General features: G+C 42.9%; 1 protein-coding gene across 1 annotated transcript; it reads left to right on the top strand.

Moving 5' to 3' along the window:
* The first annotated feature begins 1137 nt into the window (after nucleotides 1-1137).
* On the top strand, nucleotides 1138-15779 carry LOC311148617 (DCC-interacting protein 13-beta-like). The gene is made up of 21 exons (XM_084185598.1): nucleotides 1138-1294; nucleotides 3129-3251; nucleotides 4692-4790; nucleotides 6760-6819; nucleotides 7229-7300; nucleotides 8305-8392; nucleotides 8517-8558; nucleotides 8658-8716; nucleotides 9058-9204; nucleotides 9367-9602; nucleotides 10465-10653; nucleotides 10773-10815; nucleotides 11024-11080; nucleotides 12195-12289; nucleotides 12460-12615; nucleotides 12722-12774; nucleotides 12877-13051; nucleotides 13171-13207; nucleotides 13512-13667; nucleotides 13803-13850; nucleotides 13949-15779. Exons 2-21 carry the CDS (start codon nucleotides 3198-3200, stop codon nucleotides 14078-14080), a joined length of 1998 nt encoding a protein of 665 aa, XP_084041724.1. The 5' UTR covers nucleotides 1138-1294; nucleotides 3129-3197; the 3' UTR covers nucleotides 14081-15779.
* Nucleotides 15780-16092: the final 313 nt, after the last annotated feature.

The raw sequence follows: 16092 nt of genomic DNA, 5'->3' as shown, positions 1-16092 counted from the left end.
ACTAACGATTCCAATACTGTTATGGATGTCATTTTAGCATTGGCCAAATCCCCTAGACCTTTGTATTGAATAATGACAGATATCTGTGACACAGAAAAGGGCAGCCTCTACCACACATTCATCATAATGACAGTGTCACGTCTTCACATCTTGTCCCTGAATTGGAGAGTGACCTCTAACCGTGGGCTTAAAGATCCCTCACAGAGACCCTAACACATCTTCCCATTGTATAACACTCATACATAATCATAATTCTCACCTAGTACACAGCTAGACTACAAGTTCACATTATTTTCCTTATGGGGTCTCCTTACCATGAACTAGCGTAGACTCAGAGAAGAGAAAACATGAAGCCGTTTGTCCCATTAGCTGCCTGGGGTTCTGTTAGACATGGAGCCTGTCTGGTCTTTGCTGATTAGCTACACACACACACACACACACTGTTGCTTTGATGGTTATTGAGATAATTCTACAGGCGCTCTGATTCTATTACCATCGTTCTACGACCGCAGCAGCAACAAGTGAGTGCTATACAAATCTCCAATCTCAGAAATACAACAGGAATTTTATTCAGTCATTCAGTCATTGCTCTTTGCTTATGGCAATGAACGGTAGTGTATTAACCAGGAACATTCACTAGTAGGAGTAAGACCTTGATGAATGAAACCAGGAGGAAGAGTGAGCATTTCAAAAGGAGCAGAGGACAACCAGCATCAATCACCTGAAGAAACGGAGGAGAACTAGCTGCTGAGATGCCAAAATCTCGTCTTTCTTTCATCCACATCCCATGGAGAAAGAGATGGCATAAATATAAGTCAAACTGTAAACCACACAGACGCACACACACACACACACACACACACACAGCCTATACCCATCTTTGTAAGCTTTATAGCTTTAAATTCCTAGACACTTTGCTGTCTCCTGGCCACCAGGGGTCAAAGTCTGAGCACACATACACACACATGCACAGACACACATGCACACACACATGCAGAAAGAGCAGGAATGACCCTAACCCACGATCCACATAACATCACCTCCCTTGGGCATGAACCCCCCCCCCCCCCCCCCAAAACACACACACACACACACAGACACTGTATGTTCTGGAACAAGAACACTCACCCCCTCCTGATGTGCTGGCGGCTGAGGAATTGCCACAACCCATTTTGCATCGATGCAGCTACCATCCAAGCAAACAAGTGAAGCTCAAAGAGAAGAGGAGGGAATGGAGAAAAGAGCAAAAGTCATGTGGAGATGGAAACAGTTGAAAGCGGGATGAAAGAAGGAGGTAAGGAGTTGTGTTATGTCTCTCAGTCACACTGATTTCCTATTTGGTGGTAGGCTCCTGCGCTCTGTGTCCATCCCCTCTGCAGAACTGAACTGAGTGGTGTGTGAAAGCATGGAGATGCTGTTATATACACAGAGGGAGGGGGAGAGAGAGAAAGACAGAGAGAGAGAGAGAGAGGGGGGGGGGGGGGGCAAAAGAGAGAGGGGGAGAAAGAGATGATTTTAAATTTTTCTCCACCCTGACAGGGTTGCCGAGGAAACGGGGTAATGGGGAGGAGGGTGGGGAGGAAGCCAGCCAATGGAGCTCCCAAAAGGGACATTATCAATGGTCCAGCTTGTATGTGTGACATTCCAAATTCCTGATGTGGTAACATGCATGTTAAAATACACAGCTGAAAAGCCTGTAAGCCTTTGAGAAGCCTGACATATCTCACAAATAGTATTTTCTTCAAAAACTTCAACCCGGGGTCAAACTAAGTTCAGCATTGTGTGATCCTCTAATAAAGCACAACAGCTCCACTAGCCTTTCCTTCTCTGAATGTCTTATTATGTTTCACAAGCCATTTTGGCAACAAGACTTGAGCTTGGATACCTTGCTGTGTACTACTAGCCTACTAGACTTACTACCAGGGCTCAAATTCCATGGAACCCGCATTGCAGTATTTACGCAATAGCTCCTTTCCCGATGGTCAAATAAACAATATACAAAAAACTAGCTACCACTATCAGTTAGACTTTCCTCAAAGGTAAATGCATCCAGTTTTCACAATAACAAGAGTCTGCATTGGCAGTAGTTTGTAGGCCTAGTAAACCAAAATAACCTGTGTAGGCTACTCATTACCCTTAAGATAATCGTTCTCATGGTTTCCCTAACCAAGCCCGCAGCAACAATGTTATATTTTTCTGGTCACATGACGTTTCAGGTGTTGATGATACAGTGTTTTGTAATGTCTGCAGTCCATGCTTAGCATCAGCTGGAGCTATGTAGTCCAATTCCTTAATAAAAACAGATGTTTCTCTGTCCTCTCCAAACCCTGAGGGGTTAGAACTTTCATTAACTCTGGGTGCACACACACACTCACACACACACACACACACACACACAGGAGCTGCAGTCATGAGATCATTAGACAGAATTAAGCTGAACATGCATTGACTGTGAGTGAGGACAAACCTATTATGGTAACAGCTTGAGATAAATGCAGTACATTCTATCTCAATCCTCACCTTTGTCAAAGATTATGAGTAGCCTACAAGTATGATTACAGAGCTAGATGCCTTACAGGTTTTGCAATTTCAAGAGCCAAGATCTCTTTCCATCTCAACGTGTTATCGAGTGACTCAATGTTCTTTTTTGTGGTTTTTGTGGTACATTTCGTACGCAACTGAACAGAGTTCAATGGAAATGTTAGGCTATAATTGCGTAAAACTGAGTACCCTAACAATCCCTTCAAACTAAATAACCCTCAAAACTAGGTAATATTCAGGGACTATTTATGATTGTATTTGGTATTTGGCACTAATAATTATAGACTACAGTACATTTAATTATCCATGCATCCAGAGGGGGACACTGTTGTCTTGTTTCTCAGCCCATTGACAGTGAGCCTACAGGCTACAGAGAAAGCCTAGAACAGCTAATACAACAGGAGTTCAACATTCAAAGACAGGGCGTTTTCAGAACAAGACTATTCTTGTAACTTGGATTGCGGGTGGCCTGATTCTAAATTGTGTCAGTGTTCAGGACATAATGCTTGCACGATTGCTCACTGGTTGCTCTAAGACTGGCTGTTCAGGGACCGCCTGCAAATGATACGTGTCATCCACATCCACAGACAAAGCTCTCTGGGAAAGAGAGTCCACGCGCTAAATAATTCAAGTCCGTTCTCTTCGCTGTGAACAAGATGCCGGCCGTCCATACACTGCTTTTAGAAGAGGCTTTGCAGGACAGTCCTCAGGTGAGTCGATACTATGTTCATGTTATGTGCCGTTATTGAGAGGAAAGGTCTTGTAGGAGATGTCAAATTGGCTAAACCAGCTCCACTGTTGTAGGCTATTTACTCAACTCGACGATGACAGCTTTGAATTGCCTTATTGTAATGGAAATGTAGACTATTCCGCAGTTGCACACCCGCGAATTGGCTATGTATGCGATGCAAAGTTGATACAATGTGTCACAAGTCGTAGCTAATTGTTATCAGAAACAAATGTCGCCTACAATTTGCATAATGCTCGAGATTCGAGAAGGGCTTTCCCTGTCTAGTATGAGTAGTGACGTGATGAGTTGCGCATCGCCCGGTCTGTAGTTGGCTGTTGATAAAACAGTGTGCATCAGAACAACGAGTCGTTGTTTATTGTCACGGTCTTTTGTAGTGTAGACCATTATGTTTTGCGAATGACATGGATGATTTGTTTGACGGAAGTGTTCAAATATGTCGTTTTTGAAAAGACCCCGAGTTGGGGCCTGGGCCTATTTTACGGGCTGTTGTAGTTTTTTTTTTTTGGGGGGGGGGGGTCGATTGGAATTAGTTAATAGCCTAACCTACCCAGCTATGGGACTGCAATGTGGAATATCTTTCGGTCAGGATTTGAGGCACTAACTAAACTTAATTGTCCCCAATAGCTTTGGTGGTGGGGAAATGTAATTCACTTAATATTTTTAGCCTACTGTTATTGTTAACAGTTAATAACATCTTAATAAAACGTTATAAAACTATCTTAATTGCACGTAGTGTAATACTACTTAATAACAGTTAGGTAAAGAGTCTTCTTGATATTTTCCACTTGCAGATACAACAAATTTAGGATACATTTCTGTACGCTAGGCTTCACTGTCTCTTATGTTATAATAGGCTGTGTCAGAAAAATCGAGCATATTACATGCGCTTAAATTATTTTGTCTTCTTAAATATGTGTGTAGTTTACGACTGGGTCATGTGAGTTTAAGTTCAACATATGCCTGCGGCTTATGTCTTGCTCTGCGTATTTCAGAATAGTTCATCCTATTCAAATCAAGGAATCAATTTGAGTGAGTCAGGGACTAGAAAGTCACGTTTCAAATTAGCATATTTATGAATAAAGGGGCTAGGCCTACAAATGGTGTAAATATAAATCTATACACACAATAAAGGTGTGTGCTTCTTTGCCTTACCCATGACAGTTTACCACACCACGCCTGTCTCCAGACAATTACAGTTGAATTACAGGTGAACAAACAGGCTAAAGGTCTTAAAAGCTTATCCCTAATTTGGCCTATGTCAGCGTTTTTCAATCGGTCTATTGTCTGGCTGGCTGCCTCCCTTCTGCTTGCCTGTTTATTCCATTGCCACATTGCCAGTCTCTGTCTGTCTGTCTGTCTGTCACTTGTCATAGGTTTCAGTGTGTCCTCTTCTCTACAGACTCGCTCCTTGCTCAGTGTGTTTGAGGAAGATGCAGGGACGCTCACAGACTACACCAACCAGCTGCTTCAGTCCATGCAGAGGGTGTATGGAGCCCAGGTAACACACACACGCATGCACACACATACAAAAGCCTGTGTCCAATCTAGAGTTGGGCGGTATCCAGATTTTCAAATTGTCATACCATCCTTCTCTCACCCTGGGATTTACAGTATTACCGGTTTAGTACACAAGGGGACGCATTGGGCATCTATTACCAGAATGCTAACAAAATTAGCACAAGTAATAAAGAATTTCCATGGAGGCTGCTAGCTAAATATGCTAACGAGCACAAACGAAAATTAAACACATTTTCATTTTTGGTGAGTTTGTACATTTTCAAGTGAATGTGAACGAGAGATATTGTGCAAATGAACAAAGTTGTGACTCATGCAGTACTGGCTCTGGAGCAGCATGTGTACAGGCTGTGTCTGTGTGGAGTCTGAAGTCGCTAGGGCAACAGGCCTGCCTGCTCTGCTCAGAGAAGAGGGGGGAGGAGCAGACAGGCTGAGAACGGAGAGGAGAAAAAAACGCAAGGAATTCAAGATAGCAGTGGCAGCTGTACAAATAACTCATCCAAAGGGCTTTGACTTCTCAAACACGGCAGAAAGCTAACACAGTATGATGCCCCGTCACCTTATTAATTCAGCCACTTACTTAGATAGCAAGTTAAATTAGGGGTTTTGTTAACGCATAATTCTGTAACGATGACGCTGGGAGTCGAGAAGCAGGTGCTGGTGGTAAGTTTAATAAAACAATGAACGATACAAAACAGGAGTAGCGTCTGGACATGAAACACATAATCAACACTGCCTGGGGAATGAACCTAAGGGAGTGACAGATATAGGGGAAGTAATCAGTGAAGTGATGGAGTCCAGGTGAGTCTCATGATGAGGCGCAGATGCACGTAATGATGGTTGTCAGAGCCAGTGATTAGTAAACCGGCGACGTCAAGCGCCGGAGAGGGGGAGCTAGATGTGACAAATTCAGTTTTTCACGCAGGAAATAAATATAAAACACATAACAAATATCTTCCTGCATTTTGTCAACGCATATCTAAAATGCTTCTTATTGTAATTTATGCTTGACATCAGACTTTTGTGCTTCAGTTGCACTTCTAAACTCTTATGAGAATTCACCAACGGGCATTCTATCAACAGACAGAGCTTCAACTGATGTGTAGCTTATTTTCTCCAGTACTTTTCTTGGTGTAGCCAGCCAATTTTTCTCAGGTAAAATGCAAGATTAACTTTAGGCAAAATATTAGGAAATGTAGCTGGCTACATTATTTATATGATAGGCCTGAACATTAGAAATATGATGGCCATGCATTGTTTGCATGTTTGCAAAAAATACCTTGCTTTTTCATTGTACGCTCATTTACTTGTGTGGCTGCCAGCCAAATAGCATTGATTTAAAATGATTTTTCTGCCAAATGTGTTGCACCAATGTATTTTCTGTGAAGGAAAACTATAGTTGCACGTCCCTGATCACTCTATAGAAGCAAAAAAACACTGTTGACTTCCAATATAAAACACGACCCCTGTCAATACACAGCTGGACTCACCTGCTCCCGCTTTCTCCTGTTGTGCTATTTACAAACAAACGTGTGACTGGCTCAACTGTGCTGGGGGAAAAAGTAAGCTTCATAATGTAAAATAATGTGACAGGTGAAATATGAATGAAATCCGCTTTATCTCCTAATGCATTGCACAAGTTGACTGCAGGTATTTACTTAAGAAATAGCTACAAATATTAAAATGTATTGAAAAACTTCAAAGAAATAGTTTGTACGGTATTGACAGTATTGAAAAACCATCCCATGGCTATTTCCGAATACCCATGTATAAGGTATATACGGTATACCACCAAAGCCTAGTCCAATCCAATTTGAAGAGTCATTGATTCTTTATGTGAGGATACAATGGCTTAGTTTTCATGATGTGTGCAGTTTCTGAGATGTAGTTTCCTGTAAGACAGGTCATCCAGAGGATAAACTGCTAATAACATCCCTTCCTGTGTTCTTCAGAGTGAGATGGGATTGGCTACAGAACAGCTGTCCAGACAGCTACTGGAATATGAGAAGCAAGTAAGTCTCATTGAGAATATTGAACAACACTCATGTACTTAACTGCAGTGTATTGCGATACGCCTGTTACCTAGCATTATTTCAGAAAGCATAAGACTACATTTATGAAGTTCTGTCCTTGAGCTGTTCTTGTCTATTAATGTTCTGTATTATGTCATTTTTTTAGTTTTGTGTGGACCCCAGGTAGAGTAGCTGCTGCTATAGCAACAGCCAATGGGGATCTAATAACTAAATAAGACTCAGCATTCTACCATTGGATATGTTAGCATATTGGTCCTTGACAGGAGAGAGCAGCATGCCAGCAATTTGATGAGAATTTAGTATTTCTAACATCATAGTCTCAACATTTATTTGGAATGTGCTAGATTCAGTGTTTTATGGCATTTTTAAGTCATGTTTTTTTCTTCAGAATTTTGCCCTTGGTAAAGGTGACGAGGAGGTGATCAGCACACTGCAGCAATTTGCAAAAACTGTGGGGGAGGTGAGGCTAGTGCATCTGTGCCTGTGTGTTTGTGTTACTGGGTTTGTGAGCATGCTGTTTACACAGGGAGTGTTGGTGTGCATATAGGAGTTTCTGGTCTGAGAAGAGTGAGTGAGTGTCAACGACAGTGTGTGAAAGTGCAACAGTCATGGAATATATGGAGGTGGAAAAAATATACAACTGACACATTTCAACATTAGAGCATCCACCAGCTCTCTGTAGAGGCTATGGGGCCCAGGCTGCCAGAATGAGGGAGACCAGTGGCGGTACAGCCAGGTAGACAATCACTCTGGCTTTCCTGGAGGTGGAGGCGTAGTCTAGTGGTTAAGAGCGTTGGGCCAGTAACTGAAAGGTCGAATCCCCGAGCCGACTAGGTGAAAAATCTGCCGATGTGCCCTTGCGCAAGGCACTTAACCCTAATCGCTCCTGTCAATCGCTCTGGATAAAAGTGTCTGCTAAAATGTAAAAAATTACAGATGGACTGAGCCACAAGGGGTCCATGGGCCTGGCTGGCTAGCCTGTGCTGGAGAGGCATTAGAGCGGTCATTGTTTGCCCTTCTGGCCTAACTACACAGGCCTAGAGAATGCATCCATCTCCCTGCAGATTACACCTAATCCTGCTCTGACCTTAGGTTCACACTACTGTAGGTGTTGGACACCACTGTGTGTTTACTTGATAGATGGTTTAGCACTTATCTGAATTTGGCTTCTTTAGATATGACTTGATAACGAAATTAACCAGTCCAAGTCAAGCACAGCCACATAGGGTATATGCTTTATATTGGTAACAAATTACAGGATGAAATTCATCTTCAGACCAAGAAAATGTGTTTTGACTGGTTCTCAATTGCACAATAGTGATTTGGCTGTGTGATGATCAGTCATTTTAATTAACTGCTTTTCAACTCACTTTTGAACCACAATCAATCAACCCCCTGCTGTTTTCAGAGATTACGGAAAAGCCAAGGGTGCCTCTGGATAATTTAATTGTCTCTCCTCCCCAGCTGAACACACTACACTCAGAGCTGGCCACTCAGATGGCTGACAGGATGATATTTCCCATGATCCAGTTCAGAGAGAAGGACCTTACAGGTAGACACAAACACCTGCTCATCAGCCTGTTGCACTCATTTTGAATACAATTTGCATGTGATTGATTCTGGTTTTGTGATTTGTCATGGTTTTTGACACACTGAATCTCTATTTGACTTCTCAGAGATAAGCACATTGAGAGAAATATTTGGCATCGCTTCTGATGGTATGTATGGGTTTCTCAAATTTGATATGATTTTGTTTTGGAGTTGTTATAACACAGTAGCTGATCATCAGACTCATGTCCACTCCTTCCCCCTCACAGAGCACGAGGCTGCCATGGTCAAGTACAGCAGACTGCCCAAGAAGAAGGAGAATGAGAAGGTAGTGATGGGTACTGTATGAGATGTCTACTAGCCAAACCTCTAACAGTAGAACAATGCACTGGTAGTACCTGTTAAACTGGTACAATAGATTAAATTGCCTCATAATAGTTGAGAGGTCATGACATACGTTAGTTTAGAGATCATTTTGCTGTACTTAGCTCTCCCTCTGATTAGCTGGGTATTTGCGGGCGGCAGGTAGCCTAGCGGTTAAGAGTTTTGGGCCAGTAACCGAAAGGTCGCTGGTTCGAATCCCTGACTGGTCTAGGCGAAAAATCTGTTGATGTGCCCTTGAGCAAGGCACTGTGTGTGTGTGTGATTAACTACTGTGTTATGGTGCAGGTGAAAGCAGAGTTGGTGGGGGAGGTGGCCTACTCCAGGAGGAAGCAGCACCAGGCCTCCATGCAGTATTACTGTGCCCTCAACGCCCTGCAGTACCGCAAGAGAGTGGCCATGCTGGAGCCCATGCTAGGTTACACACAGGCCCAGGTACCAACACACACCCAAACCCCCATTGCAAGTCGTTAACCCAATATCAACACACTCTTTACTCCTACTGCAATAAACCAGGACACCACATATTGCTGTGGTCCTACAGCAAGTCAGAACTGGAGAAGCAATGAATGTATTTTCTCTTTGTGTCTCTCTCAGATCAACTTCTATAAGAAAGGCATAGATCTAGTTTCAAAGAAAATGGACAGCTTCCTGGCCTCAGTGTCCAGCATGACACAAAATATCCAGGCTCAGTTGGACTCGGAGGCTGAGGCCATGCGTATGACCCAGAGAGAGCTTCTCTCCATGGAGGACACGGTCTACATGCCTGACCGCGACCCCGCCCCTGTCAACCGCACGCTCATACAGAAGGCAGGCTACCTCAACATCAGGAAGTAAGGCTCTGTTTGATTAGGTTAAATTCAGTCTTTCAATATCTTGCATTCAAGGGTGATTTAATTCAACTCAGTCCTTCATTCAATGCTCTTTTATTCAATTTGGTGTGTCAGTGTTCGATGTCTTCTCCTTGTTTGATGTTTTCAGGCTATAGCTGGATGTGTTAAATTGTGAACGAATGTGACAGCATTGTCTGCAGTTCTTGTTTTTATTCCGTATCAAAGGAAACTTGAATGAATGCGTCAAACTACAATTACAATTTGTCTCAAAGTTAAACTTTTTGTACTTCAGTGAAGACAATTTGTATGTCAGCCCTGGCAAGGTGGGCTGTCAGCTACGGTTATAGTTAAATATAAGAAGAGAAACTTGTCTTGAGGTAGAATTGCAGAACTAACGTTGTGATTTAGTAAAGTGTCAGAACTGTCAAATACAGTCTTTTCCTCATATACATCGTCAATCTTTGACAAATGTCTGCAGCACAAAATAAAAGGTTCTGCAGAATGCCATTTTATTTAATGACACATCTGTCTCAAATGCTTGTCAAACGCAGCTATGCCGAAATATAATTTGTTCTCCCCTTTTTTAATGGACAAATCTGAGTCATACAAAAAGTTTTTGGATTTGAGCTCTTAGCACTTTCTGAGTGCTTTTAGATTTCCGATTGAGATGTTTAGTTCTATTAGCTGAGTCATGGAGACGGCAGCTGCTCCAACCCTGTGAACTGGGTTGTGTTCACTAGGAACTAAACGGAAGCAAACGGGCCTTCAGGACTACCTGAACGATTGTTTTCGTTTTAGGTTGCAAAAGTTTTTCCTATGTTTTTCTATGGTGTGCAGTAATGAATACAAGCCTTTTCTGCAGTAAGACGGGCCTAGTCACCACAGCCTGGGACCGGCTTTACTTCTTCACCCAGGGAGGGAACCTCATGTGCCAGCCGCGAGGGGCAGTGGCAGGGGGTATGGTGCTGGACCTGGATAACAGCTCTGTCATGGCCGTAGAGTGCGAGGACAGACGCTACTGTTTTCAGATCACCTCCCCCAACGGTAAAACGTATGTACGCTAAATATTCACACTTCCTCCTCACCAAGACCTTCACTGGTCACACACAGATTTGTGAGGAAGACTTGTTATGACCCTACAAAAAGTGTTATGTTTTAATTTTGTTGCAGGTCAATGATTTTACAAGCAGAGAGCAAAAGGGAATATGAGGAAGTATGTATCATATCAGTCAAATATGTTGTACCTGTTTGTTTCATAGGTTTCTTTCATCCATGTGTTAAAATCCATTGTTACAATTTCATTCCTGAAAGTTCTTCTTGCCTGCCTGTCACAAGCTGCGTTAGAGGAGCTATTTGAAATCTCTGATGTTTGTTGAGCAATGGCTATGAGTTTAATACTTTCCTTTGTTTCTCATCTCAAGTGGATTTGCACTTTGAACAATATTTCCCGACAGATCTACCTGACTGACAACCCTGAGGTACAGTATATATACTCTCTCTAATCAAATCAAGTGAAATAAGTAGTAAATCAGTAGTATTTCATAGCACTTGAAAGAAGTCACAATTAATAAATCAATATTATGTTGTGTGTGATTATGTTGTGTGTGATAAGGCGAAGACACTTTTTTTTTTTACACCAAGCCCATTCTATCTGAGTAGCAGCAGGGCACTGTGATTGACTGATACAGGACAGGATGTTTCCGGAGTCCAGTCTAGCCCTAGAGACTTTGCAGGGGGCTGATTATGCTCCTGTCTGGTCTGTTTTTAGCACATTTCCTGATTGTTTTAGAGATGATTGTGCTCCCATGGGATATGTCTAAACTGGGATATGGTGTTTTACAGATCTTAATTTGATCACTCTTTTGTTACTGTGTATTTTACTGCACAGCAGGAAATGCAAACTTGTAGTGTATTTTAGTTTTTAAACGTTTCTAAAGTCTGTAATTTTCACTTTGAAATTTCCGACTTGATTTGCACTAAAGAAAAATGTATCAACCCCTACAAAAATGTCCATTCATTATAATCCACATAATAATTCAAATGTCCTGTTGCTGCAGACCAAAAGGTTCTATCTACTGTATACTGTGTGTGTATGCATGCTTGTGGGTGCATATGTGTGCGTGCACCAGCAGGTTCTGCATGTTCAGAAGTATGCTTTGCCATAAATTGAATACATAAACAAATGCATCGTCTGTTCTGTTACTTCGTCTCTGACCTCATGGCTCCCTAGTGCCCGTGGGTAATTTGTTTATTCCAAACAAACCAGGAAGCAACTCTGGCAAGATGCAAACAACTGATGGGTTAGTGTAAGGTCAAGTACTGCTTCCAATTGATACTTTTCATAGGCCTATATGGTGTACATAGCCTGTCATGTATTATGTAAGACTTATATTACTCTATTGATGACGGTGAAGAAGGTTGGTTTGATCCCAGAGGTCTTCTATACCTGCCTCAAACTAAATAATGTTCCCAATAGAATTAGCCAAACTACGCTCTCTTGTGGCACCATGTGTTAGTCACAGAGCATAACGTTAGGACTTTTATCATTATTACAGTGTAATGACAGAAACTGCACCCTGTTCCCCTCTTTAGGCAGTGGCCATCAGACTGAACCAGACAGCCATTCAGGCGGTCACTCCCATCACCAGCTTTGAGAAGAGAGGAGAGGGCTCGCCCAACCCAGACAGGTTAGCCTCAATCATGTGGGGGAAACACCTTGATTTTCCTGGATTTCCCCAAGAGGAAAAAAAAGAATATCTGCATGATATTTCAGGAATTCTCGCGAGTACACTCGCACTCATCATTTTAAATTTATTTTTCCCTTCCTCTCTCTTCATTTCCCTCCCTCTCTCTGCAGGGCTAAGCCAGGTGGGATGCAGTCCTCTAGCGGTGCGTCCCAGAAGACCTCCAGTGCTCCTGAGCCAGAGGACCTGATAGTTCCCGGGACACCCATCCAGTTTGACATCATGCTGCCTGCATCGGAGTTCCAGGACCAGAACAGGACCGGAGGGAGGTAAGATCGACACCACAGGGCTGGTGTGTCAGAACCATTTATTGTACTCTGATTTGTACAATAATAGCTCAACTGGGTTTAATTGTGTGTGTTTCTTCCCTGACAGGCGTACAAACCCTTTCGGAGAAACAGACGATGACTGCTCCCCTGAAAGCGACGGTAGGAGTGTCTCCAATCCAGTTTTCATTGGTACTGTACTCTTTATGCACTACATATCCCCTGATCCTCTCTGTCTCCTGATGTGTGTGCGTGTCTGTGTAGACTCCCTGCTGCAGCAGGTGTTTGCGGTGCGGTTCCTGGGCTCCATGGCAGTGCGTTCGGGACAATCCCAGGAGGTGATCTATGAGGCCATGAGACAGGTGCTGGCGGCCAGAGCCATCCACAACATCTTCAAAACCACAGAGTCCCATCTCATGGTCACCAGCAGTAGTCTCAGGTACAATAACAGGTCAAACGGCAGACCCATGATAGTGCTTAGAGAGTTTAACCTTGCCACTGTGCTTCTGCTAGCTATGTTGATTTATTGTGTTCTCTCTTTTGTTATCTTTACCACAGGTTGATTGACCCCCAGACACAAGTCACAAGAATCAGTGTAAGGGCCTGAAAAATGTAACCTTAGTAGGCTGCGTTTACACAGGCAGCCCAATTCTGTATTTTTTCCACTAACTGGTCTTTTGACCAATCAGATCAGCTCTGAAAAATAATGTGATTGGTCAAAAGAACAATTACTGGAAAAAATATCAGAATTGGGCTGCCTGTGTAAACGCAGCCGTATACTGTAGTTATCAGTGTAATGTTGTCTGTTCGCTAGTGCTTCACTCCTGGTGATAGCACTAAGGTTTCAGAATGAATTCATCCCTATTGGTCCTGCTCTCTCTCCTCTTCCTCCCCCACAGTTCCAGCTACAGGAGGTGACCCAGTTTGCGGCCCACCAGGAGAACGGCAGGCTGATGGGCTTCGTGGTGGAGGGGCGAGACTGGAGCGAGGGGGACGAGGAGGGAGAGCCCTCCTTTAGTGCATTTGTCTTCGAGAGCAACACAGAGGGGGAGAAGGTAGGCATCTTAACACACATTCATGTGCTGGGCTCACTAGGGCACAAAGCCTTCAGTCAGTGACTTTACTTGTCCTTTATTTGCCATGGGTTCATCTGTTTCACAATGTAATTTGCGTCATATCTTTATTCACAGATATGTTACACAATAAGCTTGGGGAAGGATATTATAGAGGCAAAGAAGGTATGTTTTTAAATCAATCTCAATTTATGAATTCTCAATCTAACCCACTAATATGCATCTGAATCTCTGTGTCGGTCTGTCTGTCTGTGTGTGTAAAGGACCCAGAGGCTCTAGCCCAGCTGTTGAAGAACATGCCTCTGACCAACGAGGGCAAGTTCCTCCTGCTGAACAGCGAGACAGGCAACACGGCTAACGGAGGAGCTCCGGATGAGGAGGAGTCTGAGGCCTAGCCAGGCCCAGTGGAGGGTTTGAGGTTCCCCCACCAAGCACGTCCTCACGTGGGGTTGAGGTGTTCTCATGAGCCCTTCCCCTGGCTCTAGTCTGGTACTACCTGTTCACCACTTGACCAGAAAAAAACCCTGGGTCTATATGGTGTATCTCTTATGACCACTAGAGTGAGGTAAAGGTACAGGTACTTATACAAAGGGACAATGTTTAGGTTTAATATTTCCATTATTTCACTCCTTTTCACTGGTGGAATTAATATCCTCAGCCACCCTGTCAGTTTAAACTGGGACCTCCAACACTAATACATTTACATTTCATAACTTTGAGTTTAGTGGTACCATTGTGTCTGTGCTGCTGTATAAGTATTGTGTTGAGATGGATGGCCATGACATCTTACTTTTCAGCAGCACTTAATGACATTATTATCTATCATTCCTATAGGACAATATTGCACACCCAAGGTTTCTATTTAATCAAAGGCTTGATTTCTGTAGTAGAATGCACTAACGTCAGATATTGTCCGGCAGCATTCTGAAGTAAGGTTTTAGGCCTCGATTAAATCAGATCGAGCATTAACCCACGTTGGCCGACATCCGCATAGCGTGTTGGATAACTTGGAACGTGGCTGCATAACGCGGCTGCATAACACGGCTGCATAACGCGGCTGCATGGGATTTGTCAGATATAAAGTCAGGTGTGGCGTTGTTGCATCCAATGGCAGTGTCTGCGCTAAGGTAACGCAAGGAGACGCTTGTGGATTTGACAGCTGTAACGCAGTTCCACCTCAGACGCAGTCAAAACATGTGCTATGCAGATGTCGGCTAGTGCAGATCTGATAGAATTAAGGGCTAGATTCTATTGGCTTCATAGAATCTGCAAATCTAAACAAAACACTAAAGGCAAAGGGGAAACATGCATTGCATTTTCCTTCGCACAGGCATTGCATTCCTGCGTGTGTATTCTCTTAGCCCTGATAACCTGCAATACTAAATGTCATGTATGTGCGGTTTCTGAAGGTGAGATGTTTTTGTATTGTGGAATAATAACGGTAATAGGTCAAAGCTCGACTTTGCGTGGACCGCGAGGTCATTCAGTGTTGACCAAGGTGTTTGCTTGCATGCCGAGATGATGAAAACAGCTTTTACAGAGTTTTGTCTGAGTGTAGGTGAGTTTTTCTTAGTCGGTCAGTTCCCTCCTTTTCCCTCAAGGGCTTTCATGACATTCTGTTTAAATGGCTGTGTCTATAGACAGAGTGGGTTTTGCATTCCTGCATTGTTTACTCACTAAACCATGAAGGAGTCATTTTAGGGGCAAATCCTAATTTCTACGTAAATCTAATTTTTACTTAGTCATGCATTGATGTCGATGGGAGACGAAGTGAACATTTGACTTAAATGGAAGTTAGGATTCGCCCCCTAGAGAGGATCCATCTTCTTTAATCGTCCTTAGTGTATGCCCTTCATGTTGCTGTAACTCCCCTCTACTTTCTAAGTAAAATGCACTGTCAGGGAAAATATACACAAGCCATCTGGAAAATGGACAAAAAGTGGCAAGTGCATTGCTCTCCTTTCCTGGAATTTCTCTTTTGTAAATTACCTTTGGTTGTATATGACAGTATGTTCACTTCCCATAAGGCTTTACACTCCATTTCCTAAAAGGAAATGTTAACATGCAATCTTTAATAAATATAAGTTACATTTTCTTATTCCCTTAAAAGTGGTTTTTATTTTTTATTTATACACAGGGTTTGATAAATGTGGTGGATAGTAGAGGAGGGGCACCGGAGCTTTGGGGAGTGTTGTTACATTTGGCATCAGCGTGTAGGGGAGTTGGAAGGTTGTAATCACTACCTTTGATAGTGTACAGCATGGTGGACAGGGGACATCATACTGCACGGTGAGGCACATTGAAGCTGTCGAACAAGTTGTTGAGGTACATTTAAAAATGTAAATACAATACTGGATATTTTTTGTCAAATATCAAGCCACAAACATACATTACTACCACATTGCAA

This window comes from Coregonus lavaretus (assembly GCF_964263955.1).
Source record: "Coregonus lavaretus genome assembly, chromosome: 21".
Lineage (NCBI taxonomy): Eukaryota > Metazoa > Chordata > Actinopteri > Salmoniformes > Salmonidae > Coregonus > Coregonus lavaretus.
This window is presented reverse-complemented; position numbering and strand designations above follow the sequence as displayed.

Excerpts from the sequence above, each read along its gene's own strand:
- LOC311148617 (XM_084185598.1), top strand. The coding sequence starts at position 3,198 with ATGCCGGCCGTCCATACACTGCTTTTAGAAGAGGCTTTGCAGGACAGT. Across the intron at positions 8,559-8,657 it reads ATTTGGCATCGCTTCTGATG|AGCACGAGGCTGCCATGGTC; the intron begins GTATGTATGGGT and ends TCCCCCTCACAG. Across the intron at positions 9,205-9,366 it reads TAGGTTACACACAGGCCCAG|ATCAACTTCTATAAGAAAGG; the intron begins GTACCAACACAC and ends TGTCTCTCTCAG.